General features: G+C 36.2%; 6 protein-coding genes and 1 non-coding gene across 8 annotated transcripts; 4 read left to right on the top strand and 3 right to left on the bottom strand.

Moving 5' to 3' along the window:
* Window positions 1-220: 220 nt before the first annotated feature.
* LOC125836165 (uncharacterized) lies at window positions 221-3898 on the top strand. Of its 2 annotated transcripts, none has more exons than XM_049515265.1 (8): window positions 221-1289; window positions 1535-1586; window positions 1670-1762; window positions 2420-2539; window positions 2896-2994; window positions 3248-3307; window positions 3401-3495; window positions 3583-3898. In XM_049515265.1, the coding sequence occupies exons 1-8, from the start codon at window positions 361-363 to the stop codon at window positions 3716-3718; spliced, it is 1584 nt and encodes a 527-aa protein (XP_049371222.1). In that variant the 5' UTR covers window positions 221-360; the 3' UTR covers window positions 3719-3898. The 2 variants fall into 2 exon arrangements, with proteins under 2 accessions (XP_049371222.1, XP_049371223.1); XM_049515266.1 differs by having other exon boundaries at window positions 1541-1586; window positions 3583-3876.
* Window positions 3899-5328: 1430 nt separating this feature from the next.
* Window positions 5329-5838, top strand: LOC125836727 (agamous-like MADS-box protein AGL62). Its single transcript, XM_049515942.1, has one exon. The coding sequence runs from the start codon at window positions 5329-5331 to the stop codon at window positions 5836-5838; it is 510 nt and encodes a 169-aa protein (XP_049371899.1).
* Window positions 5839-5861: 23 nt separating this feature from the next.
* On the bottom strand, window positions 5862-8188 carry LOC125836183 (uncharacterized). Its single transcript, XM_049515288.1, has 5 exons — window positions 7887-8188; window positions 7613-7699; window positions 6625-6774; window positions 6328-6519; window positions 5862-6257 (listed from the first exon to the last, which is right to left on the bottom strand). Exons 1-5 carry the CDS (start codon window positions 8094-8096, stop codon window positions 6153-6155), a joined length of 744 nt encoding a protein of 247 aa, XP_049371245.1. The 5' UTR covers window positions 8097-8188; the 3' UTR covers window positions 5862-6152.
* Window positions 5959-6031, top strand: TRNAA-UGC (transfer RNA alanine (anticodon UGC)). Its single transcript has one exon. It is a non-coding gene; the product is annotated as a tRNA-Ala (tRNA).
* Window positions 8189-9575: 1387 nt separating the features above from the next.
* LOC125836173 (uncharacterized protein At5g39570-like) lies at window positions 9576-10743 on the top strand. The gene is made up of 2 exons (XM_049515278.1): window positions 9576-10514; window positions 10651-10743. The coding sequence occupies exons 1-2, from the start codon at window positions 9576-9578 to the stop codon at window positions 10741-10743; spliced, it is 1032 nt and encodes a 343-aa protein (XP_049371235.1).
* A 1598-nt stretch (window positions 10744-12341) lies between these two features.
* On the bottom strand, window positions 12342-19171 carry LOC125836177 (SPX domain-containing protein 4-like). The gene is made up of 3 exons (XM_049515280.1): window positions 18711-19171; window positions 14715-14880; window positions 12342-12963 (listed from the first exon to the last, which is right to left on the bottom strand). The coding sequence occupies exons 1-3, from the start codon at window positions 18978-18980 to the stop codon at window positions 12476-12478; spliced, it is 924 nt and encodes a 307-aa protein (XP_049371237.1). The 5' UTR covers window positions 18981-19171; the 3' UTR covers window positions 12342-12475.
* A 702-nt stretch (window positions 19172-19873) lies between these two features.
* On the bottom strand, window positions 19874-25830 carry LOC125836162 (cystathionine gamma-synthase 1, chloroplastic-like). The gene is made up of 11 exons (XM_049515262.1): window positions 25247-25830; window positions 23788-23891; window positions 23468-23541; window positions 23165-23333; window positions 22869-22928; window positions 22569-22772; window positions 22392-22478; window positions 21625-21732; window positions 20693-20788; window positions 20478-20596; window positions 19874-20252 (listed from the first exon to the last, which is right to left on the bottom strand). The coding sequence occupies exons 1-11, from the start codon at window positions 25725-25727 to the stop codon at window positions 20129-20131; spliced, it is 1626 nt and encodes a 541-aa protein (XP_049371219.1). The 5' UTR covers window positions 25728-25830; the 3' UTR covers window positions 19874-20128.
* Window positions 25831-27259: the final 1429 nt, after the last annotated feature.

Raw genomic sequence — 27259 nt, 5'->3', positions numbered from 1 at the left:
TACTTGACAATGGTTAATTATTATTAGTATATAAGTTAATCATAATTTGTGTCTCTTAAAATAAAATCATTTTCTTTTGGGACAACCTTCCCATCACAAGTTAAATTTAACGGTCCAATTTGCAAACTGATTATTATGATCTAAAAAAACGAATCCAATGTTTTTTTAAGAAAAATAATAAATTCCAAAAAAAACTAGCCGTTACAAAGCAGAAGAGCGTCTAAAGCTCAACGTGTACTTCTTTTTCTCGTCGATTGATGAATGCAAGAACCAGAAAACCCTAGCCAATCAGCAATACCACAAAACCCAAACTCCGATCAACTTTCCGGCGACAATCACATTGCTTTTCCCCAGTGACTGATGGATTCCAACTGCAAATCCACTAGGCTTACGCCTAAGAAATGCTCCAAGAATACCGAAAATTTGAACCCCAATGTCGAAAACAGTCCGGGTTTTTCAAAATCTTGTAAATCACCAATGATGCCCAAATCGTCGATGAAAACCCAAAAGTCAGTTTCCAGAAACCCTAATACAAGTCAATTGACTTCGCCTTCACCCAAAAACAAAATTCGTCAGAGGAAGTTTGTTATCGCCAAGAAGAAGAAGTCTAATAGAGATGATGTGAACGTTGCAATGGTTTGTAAGTGTAATAAGGTTGGTGTTGAGAAAAAGAAGTGTCTTTGTGTTGCTTACGAGACTCTCAGGGCTTCTCAAGAAGAGTTCTTCAAGAATCGTGGTGGAAATGAACAGGAGGAGGAGGGTGAAATAGAGAAGTTGGATCGCCTTGACGAGTCCTTGATTTCGAACGTTCAGATTGTTACTGGGTGTCTTGGTGATTTGCCAGTCAGGCACAACCAGGAGGCAACAATTCCTGTTTCAATTTCTGAGGGTGAATTCGTTGAATTGGCGGAAACATCAAAGGAAGGCGTGGGTTCGGGTGGAATGAGTGTTGTTGGGACTATAAAGAGGGGGAGGGAGAGGTTGTTGGAAGAAGCAAGACAAAGTGTACCTGAAACTAGTTCTGGGAAAGTGTTAAATCTTGTTAAGGCTTTTGAGAAGCTTCTCTCAACACCCAAAAAAAATGACTGTGAGGAGAAAGGGGAAAAAGATGAAAAGGAAGAAGAGTCTAGTAAGGAACAACAATGGGCATTGCCTGGCTTACAGCCCCCCGTGATTCCTGAGACACAGGTATCTTCTTCTTCGTTTTGTCCACCAGATTTTTTCCTCACCTCCGAGAGTTTAGGCTTGGATTCGCGTCGTGCCTCCTCATTGGATAGCAGCCATGGATGGTTAGTACTCGAAACACCACTGATTCGTTTTCTTTTCTGTTTCACTTTCCAATATTATAAGGATTCACTATATATCAACTAGTCTTAAGCTGATTTTTAACCCTGCTTTATCTGAGCTTGTATATGGTAGATTCATATAGTAGATTCCTATTTGTTTACATGGAATGTAACTTTTGCTTGCTGTTGTTCTTTTGTCCCTCATTTGGGTGCTGATGAATTTTTTTACTTATTTTTGCTATTTGAAGCTTCAGTATTTCAAGCAGGACTTCAGGTGGTGGTCAAAGAAGCAGACGCGATGTAAGAATTTATAATCCATCACTGTTAGACAATAGCAATTTGTGTTGGCCTCTATTGATTTATTTTCATTTGTAATGCTGCAGAGTGCTGAATCAATAGGCACGTTTCCTAGAAGAAGCTGGAAGAGAAGGCATCGCAAACCGACCTCCCAGAAGCCCTTCAAACTTATAACTGAGGTTTGTGAGTTCTGTGTTTGGTTGCTCTAGCATTACCTACTTGGTTGCTTGTTGTGCAAATATGACCAAATATGCAGTAGCATTATATCTGGTTGAGGAAGTGCTATTTCGACAAATAATTATTTAAATAGAAATAACACCATACACAATGCAATCCCACAAAGTGGAGTCTGGGGAGGGGAGGGTAGATTGTATGCAGACCTTACCTCTACCTTGTGGAGGAAGAGAGACTGTTTCCGAAGAATGGACTATGAAAGATGGATTGAATTTTGTGGCTACAAGAAAATCAGAAAGTGGAGTCTGGGGAGGGGAGGGGAGAGTGTATTCAGACCTTACCTCTACCTCGTGGAGGAAGAGAGACTGCTTCCGAAGACTGGACTATGAAAGATGGATTGAATTTTGTGGCTACAAGAAAATCAGAATATCGGTCTTTAAACTCCCTTTGTTGTTGACATTCATAATGGTCATTGTTCCCTGATCACTAGGTGGTTTTTATTTGTATAGTTTCCTATTCTTTGAATCCACCAATTAATTGTGTCCTTTCATTGTTGAACCGCATATATATCAACCTTTTCAATTTAGGGTGTCATGTTAAATCCAATTAATCATTTACCAATTTACTTGAGGAGTTGCTTAGATTGGCTATTGCTGCTGCAGGAAAGGGGAAAAAGCAAGGAGCAAGAATTTGTTAAGAAAGTGCAACAAATGGTGGAGGAAGAGGAGAAACAGAGGATACCAATTGCACAAGGCCTTCCATGGACAACAGACGAGCCAGAGGTAGCATAAGCTTTTCACCGTAGTCATTTCTAATAAGTACTTTATATGTGAATGCATTGATCTACAAGGTTATCTTGTTACTATGCGCAGAACTTAAAAGGAAATGCATCTTTGTGATCTAATATTTTGCTGACTGGAGTTTTCTGAACCAAAATAAAAGAGAAATTAAAGTAAAATGATGTAGGAAGTTCATGTTATTACCTCTCACTACACACATATCTTTTGCACTTGGGATTATACGTCAGCCAAGTGCATGTTATTATTACCTCTCTCAACTACGCACATATCTTTTGCACTTGGGATTATATGTCAGCCAATGAAAACAAAACTGAATTACTCCATTTTCAACTGTTCAGTGTTTGTCAAAGCCTCCGGTAAAAGAGATCACAAGGCCAGTTGATCTGGTGCTGCACAGTGACATTAGGGCTGTTGAACGTTTTGAGTTTGACCATCAGGTAAACTTCTTTTATTCTTTATTAACTTTGGTCATTGATTAACCTAGATTAATATATCTTCGTGCAAAATGCTGTTATGAATATTATCTCGAATTTTGTTTTGTCAAGAATATTTCATACGGAACATGTAAATGTATGTCTTGTGTAAATAGATTCCCTAAGAAAGTGCACCAATAAGAGGACCCAAACAAATTTCTTCCAGTGAAATGCTTGCATAGTACAGAAATAACCAATGAAAGTGCATTTGTATCAGGTAGCAGAAAAACTGAGCTATATTGAACAATACAAAATGGAAAGAGAGAGACTACAGAAGGTAATAAAGCCAAGCACATTTTTGGGATGAAATGCATGAATGCAATTTTGCACTTCATTCTTATTTATATCTTGCATTACTTACCTTCTCTAGATGGCTGAGGAAGAAGAAATTAGGAGGCTAAGAAAGGAACTTGTTCCGAAAGCTCAACCAATGCCCTACTTTGACAGGCCTTTCATTCCTAGAAGGTAGTAACAAATTTCCAACTTTACTTTAACTGCAAGCTTTTTAGACGAGCATTTTTTCTAAATGGGAAATTTGGTGGTCTGCATTAGGTCAGCAAAGAATCCTACCATGCCAAGAGAGCCAAAGTTCCATTTACCGCAACACAAGAAGATCAAGTCCTGCGAGTCTTTCAATGACATGTACATACACAGCAAGAACGACTTGGGATGCAGCGATGGCCTGTGAGACAGTCCTACATTTGGATTTGCATCACCAATTCATATTCTTTTATTCAATGGTGTATATGAGCACTAGTTTTTTCTTTAATCGTCTCAATGTTGATAAAGAAAAAGAAACAGTGATTTTGGCTCAATAATTTGCCATCTCTATTGGCACAATCCCCGGGTACTACTTGTGTGATTATGCTTTTGAATGAAAACATTTTGATTGCCCCATTTTTTCGGTTGAAATGATCGTTGTACTTACTCTTCCCGTTGCTCATCAATTCATCGCCAACCTTTTTGATATGTAACTTAGGCAGCAACATGATCACCGTTGATCACAACCTTATTGGAGATTTTACTGTATTACCATGTTGTGTATTACCATGTTGTTTAGTTGATGATCAGATGAAGAAATAAACTCTTGGCTCTTACCTTGTTTTGTTTTTATTTTGTTGTGGGAAATTTGCATTTTTCATTCCTTAAAATGTTGACAAATTCTGGCACCAAGGGTGTGGCCTAGTAGTGGTTGAGAATCATGAGGTCTCGATTTCAAAACTTAGACAAAAAAACACACTAGGTGATTCTTTCATCTGTCCTAATCTTAGTGGACAGAGTTTTTTGCTACCTATTGTTGGTGGGAGGTGACATGTATCCCGCAGAATTAGTCGAGGTATACGAAAGTTGGATCGGACACTACGGTCATCAAAATAAAAAAGGACAAAATCTGATTATCCTTCAATATATGCAGAAGTACATTCAACTTTTAACCTTCAAGTAATTGAAGGTGCAGTTTTGATTCTTCTTCTAGTAAATCGTCACCAATTCAAAGAATTATTAACTGGTTACATAATTAATTACTGATGTGTTATGTTAAATTAGTAGTCTAATATTTGCGGGTACCTTATTTTCTTTATAAACAGACCAGAAACACATATTTTATTAATATACTCGCAGAGGGATAAAAAAAAGACCGTTACTCCTTTTTGTAAGTTGTAAACACCTTGTTGAATAGAGAATAGTTTAATTAGAGATATTCACAATTGAAAATCACATATTAGGCGACAAATTTTCCACGAGACAATAATTTAAGGACAATATCATTCCACCTTAAATTGTTCACAAGTTATGTCGGATCGATCAAGTTATATCGAATTGATTATGTATAATTTGATTTGTTACAAGTTTTATTTTACTAAAAAAAACTCGTCAATATTCATTCTACCTATCTTACTAAATTACATAACTCTAAAGTCCAGTCGGAATAATAAAACGTTCATGTATTGTTTGATTGGTATAAGTTTTGTTATACTGACCAAAATTTGATATTATTCATTCTATCTATCTTACTTTACATTCTTGTGTATTATTCACAAGTTTTACAAAACATGTATTACTTTTTAAAAAAATATAAAAAATATTATAAATTACAGATCAATATTAAAATTTAATTGTATCTCTAAATTTTAGAAGTTACCAAATATATACTCCGTTCCGTTCCGTTCCTTGTATAATAAGTTTTCCCTTACATGATCGGAATATAGAAACTAATGATGAAGTTATATAAGTAATAGTAATTGTCTTTTCTTCTCAGGGCAAGTCCCATTAGCAATAAGAGAGAAAGAGAAAGAAATAATGGAGAATCAGGCGGCGGCGGCGAAGAAAAGAAGCAGGGGACGGCAGAAGATTCCAATAGAGAAGATTGCTAATAAGAATAGCTTACAGGTGACATTCTCAAAGCGTCGAGCAGGTCTCTTTAAGAAAGCGAGTGAACTAAGTGCATTATCTGGTGCTCAAGTCGTCGTCATTGTTGAATCTCCTGCCGGTAAACTCTTTTCCTTCGGAAATCCTTCTGTCGACTCTGTTATTCATCGATTTGAAAAAGGCGAAGATGATGGATTCAATTCGGGTAATTGGTGGGAAGATGTGTGTTTGGAGAATTTAGGGTTACAAGAACTTGAGGAATTTATGGCTGCTATGCAAGTTTTGAAGAAGAATTTAATGAAGAATCAAGCTAGTAGTAGTAATGATGATTTGAGTGTGATTCTCAATGATGATGTGTTCATCCCCAATCTCAATCTCAATCTCACTTTGGAGGGCTTCCTCTTCAGTACTAATTTCAATCAAAATACACAGGGAATTTAAGTTGCTAATTTCATTCTTTTCTTCTTGCTAATTACCAATAAGCAACTTCTGATTTTTGTACCCAGTTTATTCTTTACATTGTTGAATTTGAAATTAATGTTCTCTGATGAAGTAACCAAAGGGGATGTAGCTCAAATGGTAGAGCGCTCGCTTTGCATGCGAGAGGCACGGGGTTCGATCCCCCGCATCTCCAAAGACTTTTTATTTTTTTTTCAAGTCAAAAAGTATAAACAAAAATTTCTTCATTCTTGATTACCATTGAATACTTACTACTGGTGTAAATCACCATGCACCTCTATAGCTATAGTTACTGTTCAGACTAATAAGTTGTTCTGCATTTCCCTCTTGAATTCGGCGTAGTCTGAAAGCAAGCTACCGTTTACTTTACTCTTCATGTTCTGCAGTAGTCCCCTTAGCACCTGTTCAAAATTGCAGAAGATTAGTCTTTGTTAAACTCCTTCGAAAGAGAGATTAGGTTCAGTATCTAACCGACTCTGCAACATCTCTACGAACAGCTTCAGGGACCAGGACGGGTGGAAGAACAAAGCTAATACTCATCTGTAGTTGACCTTTCAGCCTGGTCCGTGGTCCATTTCTATCGGGGTAAAGAGAGCCTTTTACACCAAGTGAGAACTCAGATGGCTTCAGCACATCATCCAACCCCTGAAGCTCCCATCTTATCTGCATATTTATTTATGTGGCGTCAACTCCACATCATTCCATTACAAAGACAACAAATGTATATATGATTAAGGTTACACGGTGAAGATTTGGTTTGACACTTACTATGTCGAGTTCAAGAACCTTAGAAACATTATGAGGGACCCCCGGTGGGTACTCGACTCCTTTGGTTTTACATCTCAATCTCATATCAATAACTGGCAAGACGGTGATCAACAGGAACTCTATGGGTAGCATGTGAATTCTCCACTCTTCCTGCATGGAACTAGTAGTCAATCATAATATATAATAACAATGCATATGTTTTAATAATGAAAAGCAGCAACAGACTGAATAGAGAACACCAATCATTCAATCTCTTGACACTATAAAAGAGGAAAAAGGAACTTTATTCGGAAGTGCTGTCAAACTAACATCACCGTCTAATCAGAGGATAGCTCTCGAGATATAAGATCAGTCAGATTCCACGCATAAAGTGATAGTTAGACCAACGAAGGAATAGGCATGAGCCTTTTCCTTAATTCCAGGAGCCGTGAAAAGTTCCAATTTGGAATATAAACATAACCCACCTTGTGCATTTTGTTAGAAATAACGATCATAAGATCCGAGGACATTCAATCCGCAAAGAGTTCAGAATGAATTTGTGGAGGCAAAAAGAGATAACACCTAGATAGCCAACATATATACATACTTAGAAGTTAAGGTTGTAATGGTCGAGAGTAGTACAGTAAAAAATCAACGGAATAGAGTGTCTAACAAAATTACCTTATAGATGCAAAGAAACAGGATGAACTCAGTAGCTGAATTCCACAAGTAACTATGGAAGGAGAACTACTTGTTAATTACCTCTATAGCTTTGTTTTCCCACCAGATATTTTGTTCATCAACAGCTTTATAACTACTGATGTTAGGATGAATATACAATTGACGATTGACATATTGGTGCACAAAAACAAACAAAAAACATCGAGTGATGATACTAAGTTAAGAAAATGGATTGTGGTCTAATTCTAACCCTAAAATTTAGCTCATGAGTTGAGTATTGCCCAAAGGAGAAACACATATTGTTCCGTCAACCAATGATGAATAATACCTCATTGAGTTGCTGGCTTCTTCTTTTGTCAGGGAAAATGGCCTTGAAAACTCTAGGCTTATTCTCCAGATATCCATCAAACGAAGCCTGCGAACGCAATACATGATATAGATTATACAATTGGCTAATCAAATTAACTAGTTGATTTCTCGGTCACTTAACTAATATAGTAATTATATCATTAACACTCATTTTTTGTTGTTGAAGAAAATTGAAAATGTGAGAAATTAGCCGACTCAATTTAAGATTAAAGGAGAATTCAAAAATTTAGTACCCTGGGAATTTCATAGAGAGGAATATCAGTGTTAATTCTGCAAGTGTAAGTTGTAGCATTATTTGTCATCTGAGATTTCACGATCAATGGCTGTGACCTCCATTTTTTTGCCTGGGAGAAGAAGAGTATTCCTCGTTTATTGAATTTGGGGACCAAATTGTTGTGGAATGAAGATGAACATGATGTATGAGCTGCTGCAATCTTTGCCATTTAGGTGTCAATTACTTAATTGAATGGTTTTCACAAGGATTCCATTAATGGTGGAGAGTGATGGACTGTTGCAAAAGGAAAGAGAAACAAGATATGGACAGATTGCCATATCTACATGTGGCAATCTGTCAGTGGTAAGAGAGATGATTATGGCTCCACAATTTTTTGGGAAGGCTGATCTATGACTCAATTGTATAAGGTAACTATTTACGCTTATATCAGATTTTACATATAAGTTAATTTATGATGGAATAAAATTAAAAAATTACATTACTAATTTCTTACTTTGTTGGGTCATAAAATAATCAAAGATGCTATTTCCTAGTAATAGCAGGATTTTGTAATGCACTCTCTATCCATTTTTTCCCAGTATTTAAGGATTGGACAAAAACTGAATCAACCGATAAATCTAAAAAAAATGTTATTGGTTTATTGCTATTTAGTTATTGGGTTAACGGGTTTCTAATAGTTTTATTAAAAAAAATTTGGTTCAGTATTAATTTTTAATATTGGGCTATTGGGTAAATCGATAACCCATTAAGAATGTAGTAATTTACTACTTTTACCTACATAAATATTAAATATTAGTTTCAATACCTTACTAGTTAGTGTCTTTGCCATTTAGCCTTCAATTCATACTTCACAGTGACTTTGGGTTAACAACTTCACATTATACAAAATATCAAAACCTAAAGTAAGAATCACATTCCTCTTAATTTCTCTTTGTGTTATACTTGTGTAGTTTTTTTCATGTTATTATTGTTTCTATTTTATGAGCATTTATAAAGTTACATTATTATCTAGTCGTGTCATTTAAAAAAAAAAAGTCATATAATTGTTTTGTAAATATTTTCTTATTGGTTAAACCGAAAACCAAATCGTTAAGGATAAAAACAGATAAAAATTATCTTATTGATTTGATTATTAATTTAGCGCATTTAAAAATAAAAAATCGATAAATATAACCGATAATACATAAAACCGAACCGAACCGAGCCGACCGATGCAATTTGGTATACCCCTCAAGGAATTTATTTTTACTTGTCCAGTATTAATTTAGTATACCCCTCAAGGAGAAATATATAGAACGCTAACTTTACTGTATTTGTTAGATTCAATACTTTGACAAATGCATTGAAAATTGGCTATAGTTAACTAACACACAAAAATAATGTATATTTTGAATATGATGGATAAGTAAAAGTGAACGGACAAAATAACTCCACGGAATGATTGCGGTACATAACATAACATAAATAATCTTGACAATGAGTTTATTTAGCAAGCTGCCGTGTAGTGCGGATCCTTAACAAATAACAACCTTGTTTCCCAATCCAACGACTTAACCGTCTTTCCCCCTTTTTATGTTTTGTTTTAACTAACTAACTGCTCATATTTCTTGTGACCATTTCCAGCTTCTTCACTTTTCTAATCAAACAGGAAATTAAACTTTCAGAGAGAACTACCACAAACCTGATCATGTCTTACTACCCGAAAGGCCACCATCACAGTGACGATGTCCCTGAATTCGATGAGTATGATCAGACACCCTATGGTGGTGGATACGATATCAAATTGACATATGGCCGTCCAATTCCACCATCGGAGGAGACTTGCTATCCTCTGACGTCTTCCGAGTCTGATGATTTCGACTATGATCGTCCCCATTACACTTCCTCTGCCGAACCCTCTGCCTATGGTGATGAAGCTCTTGATAATGAGTACCAGAGCTATTCCAAGCCCAAGACTCGTCCCTCCCGTTCCCGCCCATCTAGGGATGGGGATGAGGATGAGAACACTCGTCGTAAGCCTGGGATGAATCATCCTAGCGGAGGAGGTTATGGTGGAGAAAGTGAGTATGATGAATCTGGGTATGGACGGAAGGGGAAGTATAATGACGAGAGCTCGGAATACAATGAGCCAAGTTCTGATTACGGATCAGGTTATGGAAGGAAAAATGACGATGATGAGTATGGATCAAGGCAGAGAAGGAAAAGTGAGGACGAGGAGGAAAACACAGAATACGGTTCTGGTTACGGACGCAGAAAGACCGACTCTGAGTATGAATCAGGGTATGGAAGAAAAAGTGAGTATGAAGAGAACTCTGGTTATGGACGAAAAACAGACTCTGATGAATATGGATCAGGATATAAAAAAAAAAGTGAGTACGAGGAGGAAAGCTCGGAATACGGCTCTAGTGGATATGGGAAGAAGACAAACTATGGAGAGGAAGAGGACAGTGGGTATGGAGGGAAATCAACTAGTTATGGGCATTCAAACTACGAGACAACAGAGGGTGAAGGGTACGGGACATCATTTGAGAGGCCTAGTTATGGAAGGTCTGAGGAAGAGGACTACAGAAAACCCAGCTATGGAAGGCGTGACGATGATGATGAAGGCTATGGTCGCAAGAAATATGTAAGTACCTGACTACTCTTCCTTATTTTTGAATGAATAGCGTAACTAAAATGGAATGTAACTCACTTTTGTGCTCTCAGCTCACTTATCTAGAGTTTTATTCAGCTTCCATTGATTTGATCTTATAAATCGGCAGGGTGATGATGACTCTGAGGAGGATGAGGACGAGGATGAGGAGAAGAAACAACGTTGTAGGAATCGCCACCGTCGCCAAAACTCTGACGATTGAACAGAATGCTTCTACCACCTGCACCACAGATTCATGCCTTAGTAGAAGTTATAGTAAATAAAGTTGGCATGTTTTCCTCAGTGCTTGGTGTTTTGTTCCATTACAAACACTGATGATTAAGCAGAGTGCTTTTGTCATCTGCTCAAGATTAATGTCATATCACTAGAATAGTAAATAAAACTTGGCATGTTTTCGTTGTGTTTTGTCTGTTCACAGAAGGAAATATTTGCAGTAATTTGTAGTAGTAGCTATTTTTCTCTTCTCTACTTGAATAAAAATCCAGACTTTTCAAGCAATACTATGCCATAAATAGTTCTCTTTTGCTGTGTCTTTATATCAACATCCAAAATTCAAAAGCATACCTTTTGCAAAGTCATTTGGCTGGATAGGACATTACTCCCTCTAATTCATATCAAGTGAATTGTTGGGGTATGGGCGTACGGCACACCCCTTAAGAAAAATATTGAAGGACATAAATCAAAAACTACTTTCCACTATTACCCTTTTGATTATTCCCAAACTATTCTCCTAGAAAATGTAAAGTAGTTAAGAACCTCCCAAAATGAAGGGTAAATATGGAGAAAAAAAGTCCCAACAATTCACTTATTTTGAACTATGAGAAGAATTCCAACAATGGACTTAATTTGGACTAGAGGGAGGGAGTATATACAAACGGCATAAGTAGGGAAAAGTAGAATTCTTCAATAGTATTAATGATAAACTTTTTACAAACTACACTTATTGGGGATCTTATATGTCATGTCTCTACAGTTGCTATTAGAGGAAAACCGTTTTCTTTTACTCCCTTTTCAAAGTTGCACAAGTTTTACATTGATTTCTTATTGTACCGTCACATGGAAAATGCCATAGAATCTTCTTCGTCCAATTTGTTTTAAATCAATACTTGATAAAAATGGTAAAAAGATAAAGTAAAGGTACATTATAAAGTTAGAAGGTTAAATGCAATGAAAACTAGTTCAATGGAAAACTTTTGGGGAAAAAACAGTGAGCCCCATTATGACACTTCTTTGTTTATCAACTATTTGAAAAGTTTAATACATAGTGTGACATGTAATTATATAATGAGTTACCTACTTCATCTTTTGAGGAAGATGCAGCTGAAGAAGACACATGCTAAAGCAGCAAAGATAGAATTGCCACAAAAGTCCGTTGAGAAGCAACTCACTCATCTTCTGCCCTTGCTAAGAAGCAACACTGGAATACAAAAATCACAGTCGTAGAAGTGAGAGAACAAGAGAATTAAAAATACTTACTTCTATCTGGCCTTTTTGGCAAACTTTCGACCATTCTTTGGTAGAAGCTCCAGCTTTTCACTCAAATTTGATTGACAGGTCAATTACTGTATTCTGTCAGATTCTTGGGGCATACATGGACACCTAAATACTTAACTCGGTATGATCATATATACTTATGACTGATCCATAAACAGCTCAAAATGACTAGAATGTGCATCGGTGAAGTAATTTCACTCTCCTCCTTCACAGGCAGAATACATTACTTAAAATTATTGTGCCTTACTGCCCTCTGAAATTGCAAAAAATAGGCATTTGTAGATGATCATCAAGCTTTTGTGATTACCACAACATTTAAAGTTAATTCCTTTACATTATTGATTGGGTAAGCAGTTATTCAGACCTATAGCACACAACGCAGAAAGTGCACAGTTTTAGCACTATACATAATGAACAAAACAAAACAAGATCGGTCAACTCTATTTTGGTGAACTGGAAACTTCATGGTTCATCTCTTCACCATTCTGAGAGGCAACCAATGAGTCAGAATCGGAGTCTTCTGCTGTTACAGCACCTGGGCTATCATTATCTTGATTCCCAGAAATAGATGAAAATGACAGTGGGTTATGTGTTGAGCTGGCTTTCTTTAGTCCCTGAATGGCTCTTATTGCAGCTAGCGTGCTTCGGTATATATCCCCATTTTCTTCCCCCTGTGGAAATGTTGTATCAGGGAGAACATTGGAAGCATATGAAGAAGTTGCTCCCATCTGTTCATCTGCAGGGGCAGCTGATTCAACAACTTCTGCTTCCAAAGGAAATAAGACCTCAAGATTAGCCTCACACTCATGGACTAATCTCGTCAGAGGTTCCGTAGTAAAGATCGGCTGATGAAGTGCAACTTGTGTAAAAGGAAGACGCAACAATCCCCCAGTTCGTTTATCATACTTCTTCAAGATCTTAACAAGTCCTAATGAAACAAAAAAATTGTTAGAGAAGATACCATGACCTAGCATAAATCAGAGGTAGTTATACTCTCTAAACCAAGAAGCCTTATACCATGACCTTGCATAAATCAGAGGTAGTTATACCTCTAAACCAAGAAATCTTACTTTCAAGTTAAACTAAAGTATGACTAGTTATGTGAGAGTTGTCCTTGTTTGCCGAGTAGAGCTAGTAGCTCCCATAATTTTACATCACCCCTATTCCTCTCTCTAATACCCATCATCTGTTGTCCCCTCAAAGCATTCCTACTTTCTTTTCTTTCTCCTTCCAACACCCCTCCCTTTCCATCCCCACACCACATCATCTCGTCATCTTTTCTTCTCCCAGCTTCCTATCCTATCCTCTATTTTCATCTTCGTCTCATCCCAAAACCTCACCATCTTGTTGTATCAACTACAAGGCTCTTGAGATTACACATTCCGTGTAATCAATTCGAAGAATTAATGTATAAAATAGGAAAGAAAAAGTGAACTGGTAGAAGATATTAGAAGTAGAGGAAGAGAATTAAGGAAGAAAAAATCATCATCAGAAAATGGTTAAAGGATATTGGGGAAAACAATAACTCAGAGATGGAGGAATTGTGTTAAACATTAAACTGCATGCGGAAAAGGGCCTAAAATACCCTTAAACTATTACCCTTAGTTAACCTTTTGGCTCCAAAATACCCCTGATGTCAACGTATTGGCTCTAAACTACCCTTATTTTTAAGGGTCCACTTCAAAATAAAATTAAGAAATTCATTTATTACGTGGCGTGTTCCTATTGGCTATTATTAAAATTAACCTAATTAATTAATCTCAATTCATAATCCGGATCTACCCATAACCCATATCTGCCTCCGTCTAAATGTGGTTCCCTATCTTCATCTTCTTCATTTTTCTTAGTGGTTTAAAAATCTTCTCTTCAATCTTAGCTTTTCTCGTACTTGAGTTTTAACAATCAAGTCTGCTTCTTGAAATGCAACAATAAAATTTGGGTCAAAAAGGGTAACTTTTGGAATCCAAATCTAGCGTCTAAATTTTAACAAATATACGGGTAAAATTTTCATCAGACGGTCTTATTCTTTGGCTGAAATTTTTGAACTTTTTTCTCTTAAAGTTCATACATTTTTATCTTTGCAACAGGTCTTATGTTCTGTCTATCATTCGATTTTGTCTTCGATCTCCATTCTTAAACTTCAAAGTCCTTCCTTAGCTAAGAAATATCAATGATGTCAGCTTCTTGATCTTGTTCTCTGAACATTCTTCTTGTGATCTTCATGGACTTGGATTGAAGTTACATGAAGAGTGAGTGTGAAATTGAGAAATTTAGTGGTGGCAAATTATGAATAAACCCATCTGATGCATCTGAACATAGAACTCTTTCTTGCTTCAAATACTCCTATGTTTTGATTATCTTTAAATTCTTGAGAAGCTTTTTCTTCAATTATCTTCAATTTTGAAATTTTCAATAGAAAGTAATCAAATTATAAAAGCTAATTTCTTGATTTAACGAGGCTTTTAGGCAGGACGGATATGGGTTATTAGGTGGATCTGCGTTCTGATTTGAGATTAATCAATTAGGTTAATTTTGATAATAAACTAGTCATAATTGTATTTAACACAGTAAAATTTCTCCTCTAATCCTTAGAGCACTATGATGCTGGAAACACACAACTATCAAGGGTAACAAATTTCAGAAGTGCAAGGTGAAAATTGACAGACAAAAATTCTATACCTGCAAAATTTAATGAGCTATAATTTTTCAGAAGAACCATCTCCCCGTGTATGGAAACAAAGTCTTTACGGATGTTCATCATTTCTTCACTGAATTCATTGTTTGTTGCAAGAACTCCATCTTCGTCGCTCTTCTCCTTCACACGTTCAATTCTTTCCTTCAGTTCCTGTTATACAAGTAGAGAAAAAAAATCAAAATCCACACTATAGCAATTTGAGACTCGCTATGTATTACAAATATCTTTGAGAAATAAAAATTCAATAATACTGCAATATGATGACTCTCATTTTGTTTCCACGTTTGATATCTTACACACTCATTCTTGCATCCTTCCAATGCCTACCTCTCCATTAAGATAAGGAAAAAGATAACACAGTCCATTTTCAGTACCCTTCTAAACTCCCATAGTGGAATATGAGTCAAAATTCAGAAAATGCGCCAATAAGTTCCAAACTGAAAGATGCATCCTATTCCACTGTCTGCCTCCACCACTTTTGAAGTGGCCACCAGGCCCACAAATTACATTTTCATCCTCTACAACCAAATAACTCACTCGATCGCAGACCTTCAAGCATCACAGAACCCCATACCAGAGACAGCATTTACCATGTTGTCTCCACTGTGCACCAGCCACGATTGTTGTTAGTTGGCCAACGGAACTGTAGCTCCGCCACCCCCGTCTCACCTTGCTACTTCTTAAAGAATCTTAATTTCACATTCACCAGTCACGTCCATCATTTTTGCCACAATTCTTCAGTCCTTGCATCACCATTAACACACCCGCAGCTTTCCAGGATTCCTTCCACTGCCACAACTCATTTCATTATGGATTACCCAAAACGTAAACATTTTGATAGTTACTTGACTCCACATTCCAATCGCAAACTACATAATGTTTGTATCAAAATTCTATTCTAAATGTATATTCAGGCCTGAATAGGCCAGTTGCAGATTGAATATGCAATTATAAGGGCTTCATACTAAAACTTGACAACTTTAGTTTGCACTTTCAGTAACAATACGCAACAAAGTTGTCTAGAATGATAGCCATATTCCTGTCTTTATGCTATAATTTACTCATGATGCCTTATGCAGTAAAGGCTGATGGGACAAAGAAATCCTGCATAATTATATATTATGGAGTGTAGCAATGAACCTTAAATGTTTATATATATGTTAAAGGCATTTGGTTACTTCTGACACCAGATATCATATAATAACTCCTTTCACCAACTACCAATCCCAATCCTGGACTAAGACGGATGACATGCTCCACCCAAAGCCCTACACGGACACAGGTACCAGATATAAGAGTTACGAACCCACCCCATTTGTTCTGAAATGTATCATATTCTGATCCAGATGAAGAAAAAGTTAAAGACCAAGGTCATCATTGGATCCAATCATTTTCAAAAGAAACTTAGTCTCAGTTTATGATTAACCAAGTGAAGTATTCATTATGCATGCAATTCCCTAACTACTAGTACACCTCATGAACCGACCAAGGGAGGGGTTGACTCCGATACCGGGCTTTGAGGATCGAGAGCAGCTTTGGAAACGGCACAAGTGAAGGGAGTCACCCCATATAAGTAATATGGGCAAGTACAAGAGGTTAGTATTATGGAACTTTTTTCACTTTTTAGTTAAATTAGAGTAAAAATATATGCAACAGACTGGGAAGCATTGACTATAAGGCAATCTAAAGAATAAAGTGATATTTAACAGAGAGAATCAATTGTTTATACTGAATGTTTAGTTTTATTAGTGGGTGTGAGATTTAATTATTTCACATGGTAAGTACAAAAATGAGGTGTTTCATACAGTAATAATTTGAATTTGGGTTTATGTTTATACTCTGATTGCGTTAAATATCGTGAATTTTATTAATGGAAGTGTTATTTAAATAATTGTATCCATTACCTTTGTGTCTGAACAAGACAAGAAGAAAGCTGTACAACACAGACAATACCAGTTCCACGTTATCGAAGTCATATAAAAGTCAATAAACTATAGCAATATTTAATATTTCTCTTATAGTATTCAATATATGAGTGTCTTTCTTATTTAATCTAGTACTTGGGGCCACATCAGCAACAATGCCGATAAGTGTGGTCAAATATCCTAAAAATAATTTGACAGATAGTTTTATTTTTATAAGGTAAAGAACTAATTAGATAGTTATCAACACTTGATCAAGAAAATTTTGATATTTATTAGATGGGCAGCCTCCATCAAAAGTAGCAGGACAAGAAGAGAAACAATCCCAACTAGTCTCCACGCTGAATAATAATGATGCAACAAAGCTTCAAAGAAACTAGTAAAATGATCAGCTCGCAAGGTGTCCTGCTTGTTTAGCTTGTTTAGGCAACCTAAGCCTAGGTTGCCATGTTGTGTGGAGGATCATAGGTGGCTTGATCTAACAGTTTAGTCAAGCACCCTAACTCCGAGTTGCCTAATAGAAAATTTTCTTCATTGGACTTGAAGGAAGAGTGAACATTTAAGAGTACAAATATTTTTCTAGAGAATTTACTTAGACAAGTTGCTGCTTACGAAGGACATAACCTTAGATAGGAGGTTGTGGAGGACAAGGATTATGGTAGAAAGTTAGTAGAGTGTTGTCTCATTTATCCTTCCATACTAGTAGTCGTAGTAGTACTTCTCTTGTAGTTTCTGTCCTTCAATTTCTGTTACTATTTGTTGTCTCTTGTCTTCGATTATCGCACTATTTTGTTGAAGTTATTGTTCTTTTTCAGAATATTTTGTCATGCTCTCTATACTATTTCTCCACAATTTCTTTACTTCCATTATTTCTTTTTCGAACTACTTCGAGATGCTTTTCCTTGAGCCGAGGGCCTATCGAAAACAACCTTTCTACCTTCCCATATAGGGGGTAAGGTTTGCATACGCTTTACCCTTCCTAGACCTGACTTGTGGGATTACACTAGGTATGTTGTTGTAATATGCTCAGTCAGGTGTTAGTGTTATATGAGAAAGCCAGAGATATTCTGATATTTAGTGTTTGGCATTTCCTTGGTCAAATCAGCTCAACAAATTATAAAGGCAGTAGGGGGAATATGCCATTAAGATACTTTTATATCCCCAGCTTTACTAAGAATATTCTCCAGGAAGCTCCTGTCATACCATTTCCCTCCACCAGCACCCAAATATTTGATTCTATTTTTGGGGTATGTGGTGTATATATATCTCCTCTCAATCACTTGAACCGTCCATCTAAAGACCACAAGGGACCATTATTTATTGGCATTGCTCTTAAGTTCATCATAGTTGCATTTGCATTTTTTGGCCTTTGTTGTGATTCATATAATGATTTCCTTCTCCACTTACACTTCATCAAATATCACATATCACATACCACAGCAGCATATCTATCCAAAAGAGAGACTTTGTCACTTTACCAAATCCTTGTACTCTTGAACATCTAAAAATATCTATTCTTCAATTCCTCCATCCTTTATCTCACCCACGTACTAATTGCCGCTCACAGAAGTGACAGTACATTTATCCCTCTTTACGACAATAAGCTACGAATAATACAACAAATAAACACCAGAAACAAATTCCTTAAAACCTTCACATTCCCAGATCCATCTAAAGCTAACAACTTGATCCAATTTATGGAAATCATAAGTAAAAACTCTGATGAAATTTCGGTTTTTAGGACTTAAAACAAAGCGCAATGGATATAACGGATTCATGCAGTTGACCACAACTAATCCAGAATTAAGGTGTAATTAACCAATTGATTGAAATAAAGGAAATTGAAAGCTGAGCTTATCAACTGTAAAATTCTGTTCAAGTTAAATTAATCAAACTAATCAAGCGTAACAATCACGCAGTCTCTTCACACCAAAACAAAAATTGATTTTTTTAACGGGAATCTGTAAACAAAAATTTACCAGCAATTCAATTTCAGAATTACAAACAGACAATAGCGTAGATTTTTATTTTTATTTTTTTTAAAAAAAAAAACAAAACCTGGAAACGGATAATGAAGTCTTCCTCTTTATCCACGTAGAAATCGTTGAACTTGTCAAGTTCCTCATTGAGAATTCTGATAAACCAATCCTGCAGCTCGGTCGCGGCCGCTGTCGCGGGCGGCAGCGGCGGTAGCGGAGGTGGATTATCGCCGGTGGAAGAAGGGATGTGCTTGATAAGCTTCTTCAAAGGCTTGTAACACAAGTATTTGTCCCTCCATTCAGGTAGGGTTTCTTCCAAATGGATGCCGAATTCTTTCCCGAATTTCATATCACCAATCGCTCGATTTTAAACAAATTCGAATAAACACACTGATTTTAAACAAAATTTTGCTTTTTGGAGTTTAGAAATCCAATAACAGATGGGACAAAATTTTACAAAATGTTAGATTCTCACACCAATTAGCAATTTTGAGTTCAGGATATGCATTCCCTCACCCACCAACCAAGGAACTCAAATTATAAGTTTTTAACAAAGAATTTAAGTTATCATAAATACTTTTAAGGATAAAAATGATCTCTTTGTCGTTCTACAAATTGAGTAGAAGAAAATTATTATATATATATAAATAAATATATCTCGTAAATAAATATAAAACTAAAATTAAATTTGTTATTGTAGAAGAAAATTATTATATATATATAAATAAATATATCTCGTAAATAAATATAAAACTAAAATTAAATTTGTAAAAGAATTACGAAATCATTGGGCCGAGCTTATTTGTTCTAACTAATGTCCAATAATGTTACAACAGAAAATGTGAGTAAAAGTCACAAATAAAATAATGAATTTTAACTTTTACATGTGAAATTCCTAGCGATCCAATTGCGCAGAATACCATGGCTTTTGAAAGAATATTCGATTACAACTTGTAGTTGAGTGTCCTGTCAGCTTAGCCATTCTGTCCCCCAAGAGACGCAGGAACAACAATACAACACATATTTTAGAAATTGTTGTCATACAACTCGACTTTGAGGTCAATCAATGATAGTGATTTCTGAATGGCAACCTTTAAGTATGTAACATTATTCAAAATTGTGCGTTGAGAACATCAGGATTTTTTCTAATTTCTCAACTCATATTCAATACTTAGTGCGACTAAATATTTCTAATCTACTAGTAACTACTAAGGAGTCTCCCACACAGTAAACACAAATTCATTTTCTCCCCTTGCCATTTTTCTTTAAAATGCATTCTTTAAACGACATGAGAATATTCATCCTTGGAGAAATTAAAAGGTTAAGGAAAACGACATGAGAATATCCAAATAATTTAAGGGATTGAATCATCTACTTGATGATCCTTTCATTACATTCAAACAATTGGCTACGTGATGGAAGTCGGCAATAACATAAGTACGAACAACCAAATCAGGATGGAACCACGTGAAAAAAAATTGTTGCAGGTGAAACAGCCTATATGGAATCCAAAGCCTGAAGAACATCAGCTTTCACATCGTCAAAGTCTTCCACTCCAAAGCTAAACCGAACCAAGTTATCCAAGATACCATACTTTGCTCTATCAGATTGGCTAAGATCCCTGTTTTACGGGAAAAACCGAGCATGTTATCCACAAGTTTTCATTACTAGATCAGATGCTTTTAGATATAGAAGATAATTGCATGACCTAATGTAAAACATGACTTGATGCAACACTCGATATGTTAATTAATAGTTGATAGAAAAGCTATACTTCCAGATTTTCACCCCAGAATAGAATATACTTTATTGATATAAGTAACCATGAAATAGAATGTTGACATACCAATAAGACATTATTGCTGGTTGGTCCACAATGCTCTCACAACCTCCAAACGATGGAGCAATATAGGGAATCCTCAGAGCATCCACAAATTTTGCAGTAGTTAGGAGGTCTCCATCAACCTTATAATAAAAAAATATATAACCTTTAAATATACTGAAAATAGAGAGAAATGACAGGGATTCTTGGTTAACAAAAGATCATAGTAAAATACAGACCTCAAAACTGACCACACCACCAAAGCCAGTCATTTGTTTCTTTGCAAGATGATATTCCGGATGACTCGGCAAGCCTGGATAATAGACATGTTTCACCTGCAACTCATTTTATTCAGATATGACAGCACTTGCAGGACTAGCAGAAATCCTAATTAAACGCAGGAAAAACAAGACCTCTGAACTTTAATGCAACTGCTCATAGATAAGCTAGAAGTGTGGTATCATAGTAATTTTTATGTTCAGTAATGAGTCAATCATGCATTATTAGGATGAAGTAGCTACCTGACTTAAGGTGGATTGTACAGGGAGTGTAACTGTACAAGTAACATAGAATTTTTTTATAGAGTTAAGCGGATACTAATCAACACTTATGAATGTTTCCTCTAATGTTTACTTGTTTCCGACCTATTTGTCTTAGTGAGTGTGCATGTTGTAGTAGAGGACGACTAGGAAGCATCCCAAAGTAGCAACCATGGATGTAAGAATAATCTTTGTTAATCGATGAAGGAAAGAAAAAACAGAATCACCCAAAAAGTACAGCTTTGTGATGTTAACAGCAGAATTTACAGGTACAAAGGAGTGAAAGTAAAGATCGTTCAGTTTATCTGGCTTAACAAAGTTCATCCATAATGATGGTGCATCTTCTTCTACTTTTTTGAAACTAATAATGGTGCATCTTCTTCTTGAGTTGCTTTCAGCGTTTTAATTATTTTCACCTACTTTAAAGATTAAACCAGCTTTTATAACCTAGAACTAGATCATGATGTCAATGTTATGCTCATAAGATTGGTATTTACTCTAACCAACATCAAGTTGAACATTCTTACTTTTCTCATATACATGAAATATCATGACTATGAATAAGGTAATTGTGCTCTAAAAAAGTGTGAATTTCAAATCATGACTAACAAAGCTATTGAAGTCAAGAGTACCTTGGGATGAGCCTCTAAAATTTCGGCCATCCTCAATGCAGTTGAATTTTGTTGCTGTACACGAAGATGCAGCGTCTTCATGCCTCGGATGATAAGATATGCAGCATTCTGGTAGATGGGAAAATTGAATCAGACTTCTATAAAATACAAACTTAAAATGTGAGTTACACTTCATACAACATCAACAACTACACCGTAATTACCCTAGACCTCTGGTCAATATTAAAAAAATTAGGTTCTCTAACACTAAAAGTTCTTTATATTTTCTCCCGGGATACAAACCCCTAACAAGAATAAAGACTCCTAGTGAACGTTTAAGCTAAAGTAAGCATACCAACGTGACTAGGGGTGTCAACTGGAGGTTGTGCTGAAATTGGGATAGTTGGGTCAAGATGGGCTTAGAGATAATGGGTCACAGCTTAACACGCCCAACTCTAACCGAGTTTTAATTTCTTAAATTACTTTCTCATAATTTATTAATAACCTTTTTTCTTTAATATGGCTATCTCAGACATATCAAACAAACAAAAAAGATTATAAATATTTTGACAAGTTCTTTTATGGGTCGATTTGGGCAACATACTAAGTCCAAAGTAGCCCAGTTTTTAGATGGGCTGACTTGGGCTCTGCCCAAATTGACCCACCATGAAAATATGCTCAGTCAACCCGCCAAAAGCAATTCTACCTTCACCAAAATTTACACACACATATGCAGCATAAAAAGTCAGGGATTTAAGTCAATCAGTACTTCAATTAAGAAAACTCACAGGATTGAGAGCACCACCAAGGATATGATGCAAGTTTCGGATTACTGAAACTAATTTTTCAGGACCACTAATGCAACCTGCAAGAACCTGTATGAAGCGCAGCATTGCAGTCAGTTTGATGTTTCTTAGTGGCAGCATAGTTGATTAATTGTTAAAACGCCAGCTAATGCCACTTACATCATTGTGCCCACCAAGGAATTTTGTAGCAGAGTGCACAACAAGGTCAGCCCCTAGAGCAAGGGCCTTCTGGTTAAGAGGAGTTGCAAACGTCCCATCTATGCAAACCAAAGCTCCTTTTTCACGGCAAAGCTTTGAAACCAGCTCAATGTCAACACATCTCAGGAATGGATTTGTTGGAGACTCAGTAAAGAAAAGATCCACCTGCATTGAACAAGGTGCCAGTCATTGGAATTATCTTCCGCAACTCTATACTTCAGCATAGTTAAGTGATACACAACAATGTGTTTGCATACTGACTTTCTTCTGATTTAATGTTAACTCCAAAGTTCCCATATCTGCTGGATCAATGACTGTGGCCTGTGGTAATGAAACACATCAGCATTTTTTTCTCTTAGACTAATTCAACAAAAGAGAAACATTATGGTTCAATAATATTAGTAGCCAACAGTTTTTGGAGAGTGTTACCGAAATGAATTTATAATATTTGTCTCATTACCAAAATAAAAACAACAGCTTTACTCAAATCTTGTAATATTTCTGGACTTCATAAATAGAATGCCAAGTATCTTAAACATTTGGATTAGTGAAAGTACCGTAATTCCCATTTTAGGCAGTATTGTCTCAATAAAAACACGTGTCTTCCTGTAGCAGTCTGTGGTAGTAACAATATGCCCACCAGCAGGAACCAAGGCCAGGAACATTACAGTACTGGCACACATTCCAGATGCCACTATCAAGGTTGATTCAGCACCCTCAAGTGCACTGTTAGAGATACAAATACCTCATTACTAAAATAATTGCCCCTTAAGTACCAACATAAGACAACTAGAGAAAACAAAAGCAACAGACGGAAATAGAAAATGAAAACAAACTAATTAACCAAAGATAACGCTAACCTAATTTTCTCCTCCAAAACAACAGTAGTGGGGTTCCCATAGCGGCCATATTCAAAACTTGCACGTCTTTTCTCCTGCCAAAATATATAAGGTGAAATTGAACATAAACAAATTCACCAACGATGTACTTAACATTCTCTCTACCAATTTGATGGTACACCAGTATAATATCTAACGAAAACTGACAATTGACCAAGAAAGTGGCTAGGGTCGTCATGACTTCCCCTATCAGGTCAGGAATTTTCCATTGGAACTAGAGAGCGATTGTATTTTTGATTCACACTGTAAGCAACTCAAGGATCAACTACAACAGTAAATACCTTAAAATCAATAAGGTCAGAAGTTTTGTTGAAGAAGTAAGCAGATGTGTTAACCACTGGGGTAGTTATGGCATCAGTAACAATACCGCGTCCCAACCTTTCACCTGCAGAAAAACAAACGTAAGTTTTTTCTTGATTCATACAGCCGATCTGAAAGCACAAATATTACCCCCATCCTCAAGAGATATATTGAAATAATCTTTATTCAAACTAGAGAATGCCCATAAAAGTACATCTATGATGAAAAGATTTCTTTTGTTATAGGCAACCCAAGAACCCTCATGCGTTCAGGTGACAATATTCAAGGAACAACATTTCCTTTTCGTTCTACCATTTTGTTGTGGTTTTTCAGAAGAGGAAAAGAAAGAAAGCATCAACAGTGTTGATATCCAATTCCAATTCAGAAATGGTGGATTGGAATGGAAAATGAAAGAAATGTTTCTTTCATTTTCCACGCCAACCCACAATCTTTTACTTGGGTTTGGGTTCCAAAAAAATTTAGGGCAAAAGGAAAAGGTCAGATGGAATACACAGAAACCCCACATTTCCTCCTATTTGGTTGAGAGCTTAGTCATTGATGTCTGTAACCCGTCTTCTTCTTCCCGTCCCTCCAACATAAACACTCACGGAAAGAATGAGATTAGGAAAATATGAAGAGATCATCCAAGCTCCAATTTGAGTCAAGACACCAATATTTTTCAGCTGAGACGGCATTTTAAACTTAATATCTTGAAATCTGGCTGAGAGTGCTTTGAGCCTCAATTGAACTGGGAGATGTGGACTAATTCAGACAAACTGATAGATAAAGTTGAATACTTTTTGAGTATTTATCCAATTTTAGCTTGAAGTGTTACAGTACTGTTGTCCTCAGATTAAGCCTTCAGTGTGATATGTCTTTGACACTCTAGACATCAACGGACAATAGTAAGGCCCAAAACATATTTCATGCATGCATCTCTTCCAAGATTGTCAAGCAAACTATGGGTTTTAAACCATTGAATTAATCAACTACACCTCAATCCCGAACTGCTATATATATCTCTATATCCCATCCTCTCTATATCGATTTAGACCATTATAAACAGGGGCAGAGCTAATAGCCTGCATGCAGGCCCGATAGATTTTGCTCAAATAGTGTATATGTGTTAATAAATTCATTAAATGTATACACATGTTAAATTTAGAACCTAGTTATTATCGATTAAAATACTATGTTAAATTTAGAAACCAGTTATTATCGATTAAAATACTATGTTAAATTTAGAAACCAGTTACTTATCACTTAAAGTCCTTATAAAATTCAGAACTGATAAAGTTGAAATCCTAGCTTCACAAAATAGAAATATATTCATCAGATCGCATCGATGAAGAACCGTCCGATTTCGAAATACAACATAAACGTTAATCAGACATAATAAGAGAAATCACAACACAAAGCTTAAGGATCTAAGAATCCTACCGGCATGAATAGCAACGCTTCCATCTGAATTCAAAAATGAAGCATATTTAACACCTGTCGAACCCTTAATTTGTACATTTTGATCATTACAATCCGCATTTTCCACAACCGCCACCTCCTCGTCACCTGCGGTGATACCAATCGAAGTAACAGCAGCGGAAGCGGAAGAATCGACAGCATTAGCCGCCGGAGTGAACTCAGGACCGGCTTGGTTGTTAGACCAGGAAGCCGCCACAACTTGAGCCACGCCGATATTGCTGCAATTCCTCCTAGCCTTAATGCTTAGCTGCCTCACGAAATTAGGAGGAAACCTGAAAATCAGAGAAGACAGACCATAAACCTGAGATCGGTTACTCCCGGAGTTATACTTGCCGGAGAATCGAACGCCGGCTTTAGGATGTGGAAGGCTGCCGGAGAAATCAGGTTCCGAACGACATTCGAATGACGGAAATGCCCTAGCGTAACTAGAGACGGCGGCCATTGAGTTGTTGATTTCGGAGTTTAGAAGGTCAAAAATGTAATTACTCCCACGGCTAGAAGGCCTTGCCCTTTCCCTTGTGAAAAAACAAAAAAATGAAAGGGAGTCTGTTGAGGAAATTGTGTTCCACACAAAGTTTAAATAGTGATTGTAATCCACAAGTAGAGTACTTTCAGAATGCACTCGATTGAGATTTTTTCTGTCGTCTTGTTATTGTAGTTGAATGGTGGGGTCCAAAACACATTATAGTTAAGAGACAAATATGACCATTCATCAACTTTAGGGGTCATTTAGCTATGCAATTTAAAGGGGTTTGGATTGATTTTTTTTTTAAAAAAAAGTAGTTTATGCTATAACATTTTGTAATCAAAAAAAATTTATTCAAGAGCTAAGAAATTTTGATAGTTTTCACAATTTATCAAGGTTATGCTTATAAGAAAAGGTATAACTTTTGAAATCTAAATTATACGTCCAAACAAAATTTCAATTTTAAATTAACATCTATCTAAATCAATGATTTTAAATTCATATCCAAATGCCTACTTAATTATTATTATATTATTATTGAACTACTCAAATCATACATTTATAAAAATAATACCCAATAGAGTGTATTAGTAATGCTTGCATTAGTAATGCATGTATTAGTTATACTTGTATTAGTTATGCATAGATTATTTCTTATGCATTGTTTGGTTTGGTGTATTAAAAATAGTATGCATTGTAAAAAAACATTTATTTACAAAAGTATCCTTCACATTTATGGTGGAAAAGATGTAAAAGTACATTTGAGGGGTAATTGGTCTTTAACCATATTAATGCCTGAATCAAATCCTTTGCATTACTAATACCTAGAAATCCATGGTATTAGTAATACACTTCTCAATACACAATAAAGTGTATAACTAATGCAAGCATTAGATATAGATAGCATGAAAAAATGCACCAAACAAGGGACTACTAATACATATAATTAATGCATGCATTATTTTTGCTAATACACTCTAAGGGTGGCAACGGAACCAGGAGGTACCGGTACCGATTCCGGTCCGTTCCGGTCCGTTACCGGTTCCGTCTCAGTTCCGGATAGTACCGGTTAGATTCGGAATTGTTCCGGTCCGGGAGGGGTAACGGGACGGAAACCGGGATTTACCGGTCCATCCCGGTCCGATTAGTCCCGGTTCCGTCCCGGTCCGGTCCGGTTCAGAACTTTTTTTTTTTTTTTTAATCTGAAAATTTGAAAAATAGCCGTTGAGAGCCGTTGGGCAACGGGTTTTGGGCCCCACCAACGGCTCTTTCACCCCATAACCCCCCATTTACACCTCCCTACCCCCCAAACTTTTTTTAATACCTCAAACTTCTTAAAACTACATTTTCAACCTTTTTTTTAACTATAAATACCCCTAATCTTTCATTCTTTTCACTCACAAAAATATCTTCTAATCTCTCTACTCTCTACTCTCTAAATTCTCTTATTCTTGACTTCTCGTTAAAATTACGAATTTGGTCTTTGGAAATTGGAGCTTCAAAATTCA

This window comes from Solanum verrucosum, unplaced genomic scaffold (assembly GCF_900185275.1).
Source record: "Solanum verrucosum unplaced genomic scaffold, falcon-dt-bn FXZP01000278.1, whole genome shotgun sequence".
In the NCBI taxonomy this organism is placed as follows: domain Eukaryota; kingdom Viridiplantae; phylum Streptophyta; class Magnoliopsida; order Solanales; family Solanaceae; genus Solanum; species Solanum verrucosum.
Note: the sequence above shows the minus strand (reverse complement) of the source record. Positions and strands in the feature narration are given on the sequence as shown.

What these genes read in the sequence shown, in the direction of transcription:
- LOC125836727 (XM_049515942.1), top strand. Translation starts at nt 5,329, where the DNA reads ATGGAGAATCAGGCGGCGGCGGCGAAGAAAAGAAGCAGGGGACGGCAG.
- LOC125836183 (XM_049515288.1), bottom strand. Translation starts at nt 8,096, where the DNA reads ATGGCAAAGATTGCAGCAGCTCATACATCATGTTCATCTTCATTCCAC. An exon ending in GAAGCCAGCAACTCAATGAG is followed by an intron (nt 6,775 to 7,612) that starts GTATTATTCATC and finishes AGTTCCATGCAG; the next exon opens with GAAGAGTGGAGAATTCACAT. An exon ending in AGGTTCTTGAACTCGACATA is followed by an intron (nt 6,520 to 6,624) that starts GTAAGTGTCAAA and finishes ATAAATATGCAG; the next exon opens with ATAAGATGGGAGCTTCAGGG.
- LOC125836177 (XM_049515280.1), bottom strand. Translation starts at nt 18,980, where the DNA reads ATGAAATTCGGGAAAGAATTCGGCATCCATTTGGAAGAAACCCTACCT. An exon ending in ACTTCATTATCCGTTTCCAG is followed by an intron (nt 14,881 to 18,710) that starts GTTTTGTTTTTT and finishes CTTGTATAACAG; the next exon opens with GAACTGAAGGAAAGAATTGA. An exon ending in TAGCTCATTAAATTTTGCAG is followed by an intron (nt 12,964 to 14,714) that starts GTATAGAATTTT and finishes TTGTTTCATTAG; the next exon opens with GACTTGTTAAGATCTTGAAG.
- LOC125836162 (XM_049515262.1), bottom strand. Translation starts at nt 25,727, where the DNA reads ATGGCCGCCGTCTCTAGTTACGCTAGGGCATTTCCGTCATTCGAATGT. An exon ending in CTGACCTTATTGATTTTAAG is followed by an intron (nt 23,542 to 23,787) that starts GTATTTACTGTT and finishes ATATTTTGGCAG; the next exon opens with GAGAAAAGACGTGCAAGTTT. An exon ending in TCCTTGGTGGGCACAATGAT is followed by an intron (nt 22,479 to 22,568) that starts GTAAGTGGCATT and finishes CGCTTCATACAG; the next exon opens with GTTCTTGCAGGTTGCATTAG.
- LOC125836165 (XM_049515265.1), top strand. Translation starts at nt 361, where the DNA reads ATGGATTCCAACTGCAAATCCACTAGGCTTACGCCTAAGAAATGCTCC. An exon ending in GTCAAAGAAGCAGACGCGAT is followed by an intron (nt 1,587 to 1,669) that starts GTAAGAATTTAT and finishes GTAATGCTGCAG; the next exon opens with AGTGCTGAATCAATAGGCAC. An exon ending in GTTTTGAGTTTGACCATCAG is followed by an intron (nt 2,995 to 3,247) that starts GTAAACTTCTTT and finishes CATTTGTATCAG; the next exon opens with GTAGCAGAAAAACTGAGCTA.
- LOC125836173 (XM_049515278.1), top strand. Translation starts at nt 9,576, where the DNA reads ATGTCTTACTACCCGAAAGGCCACCATCACAGTGACGATGTCCCTGAA. An exon ending in GCTATGGTCGCAAGAAATAT is followed by an intron (nt 10,515 to 10,650) that starts GTAAGTACCTGA and finishes ATAAATCGGCAG; the next exon opens with GGTGATGATGACTCTGAGGA.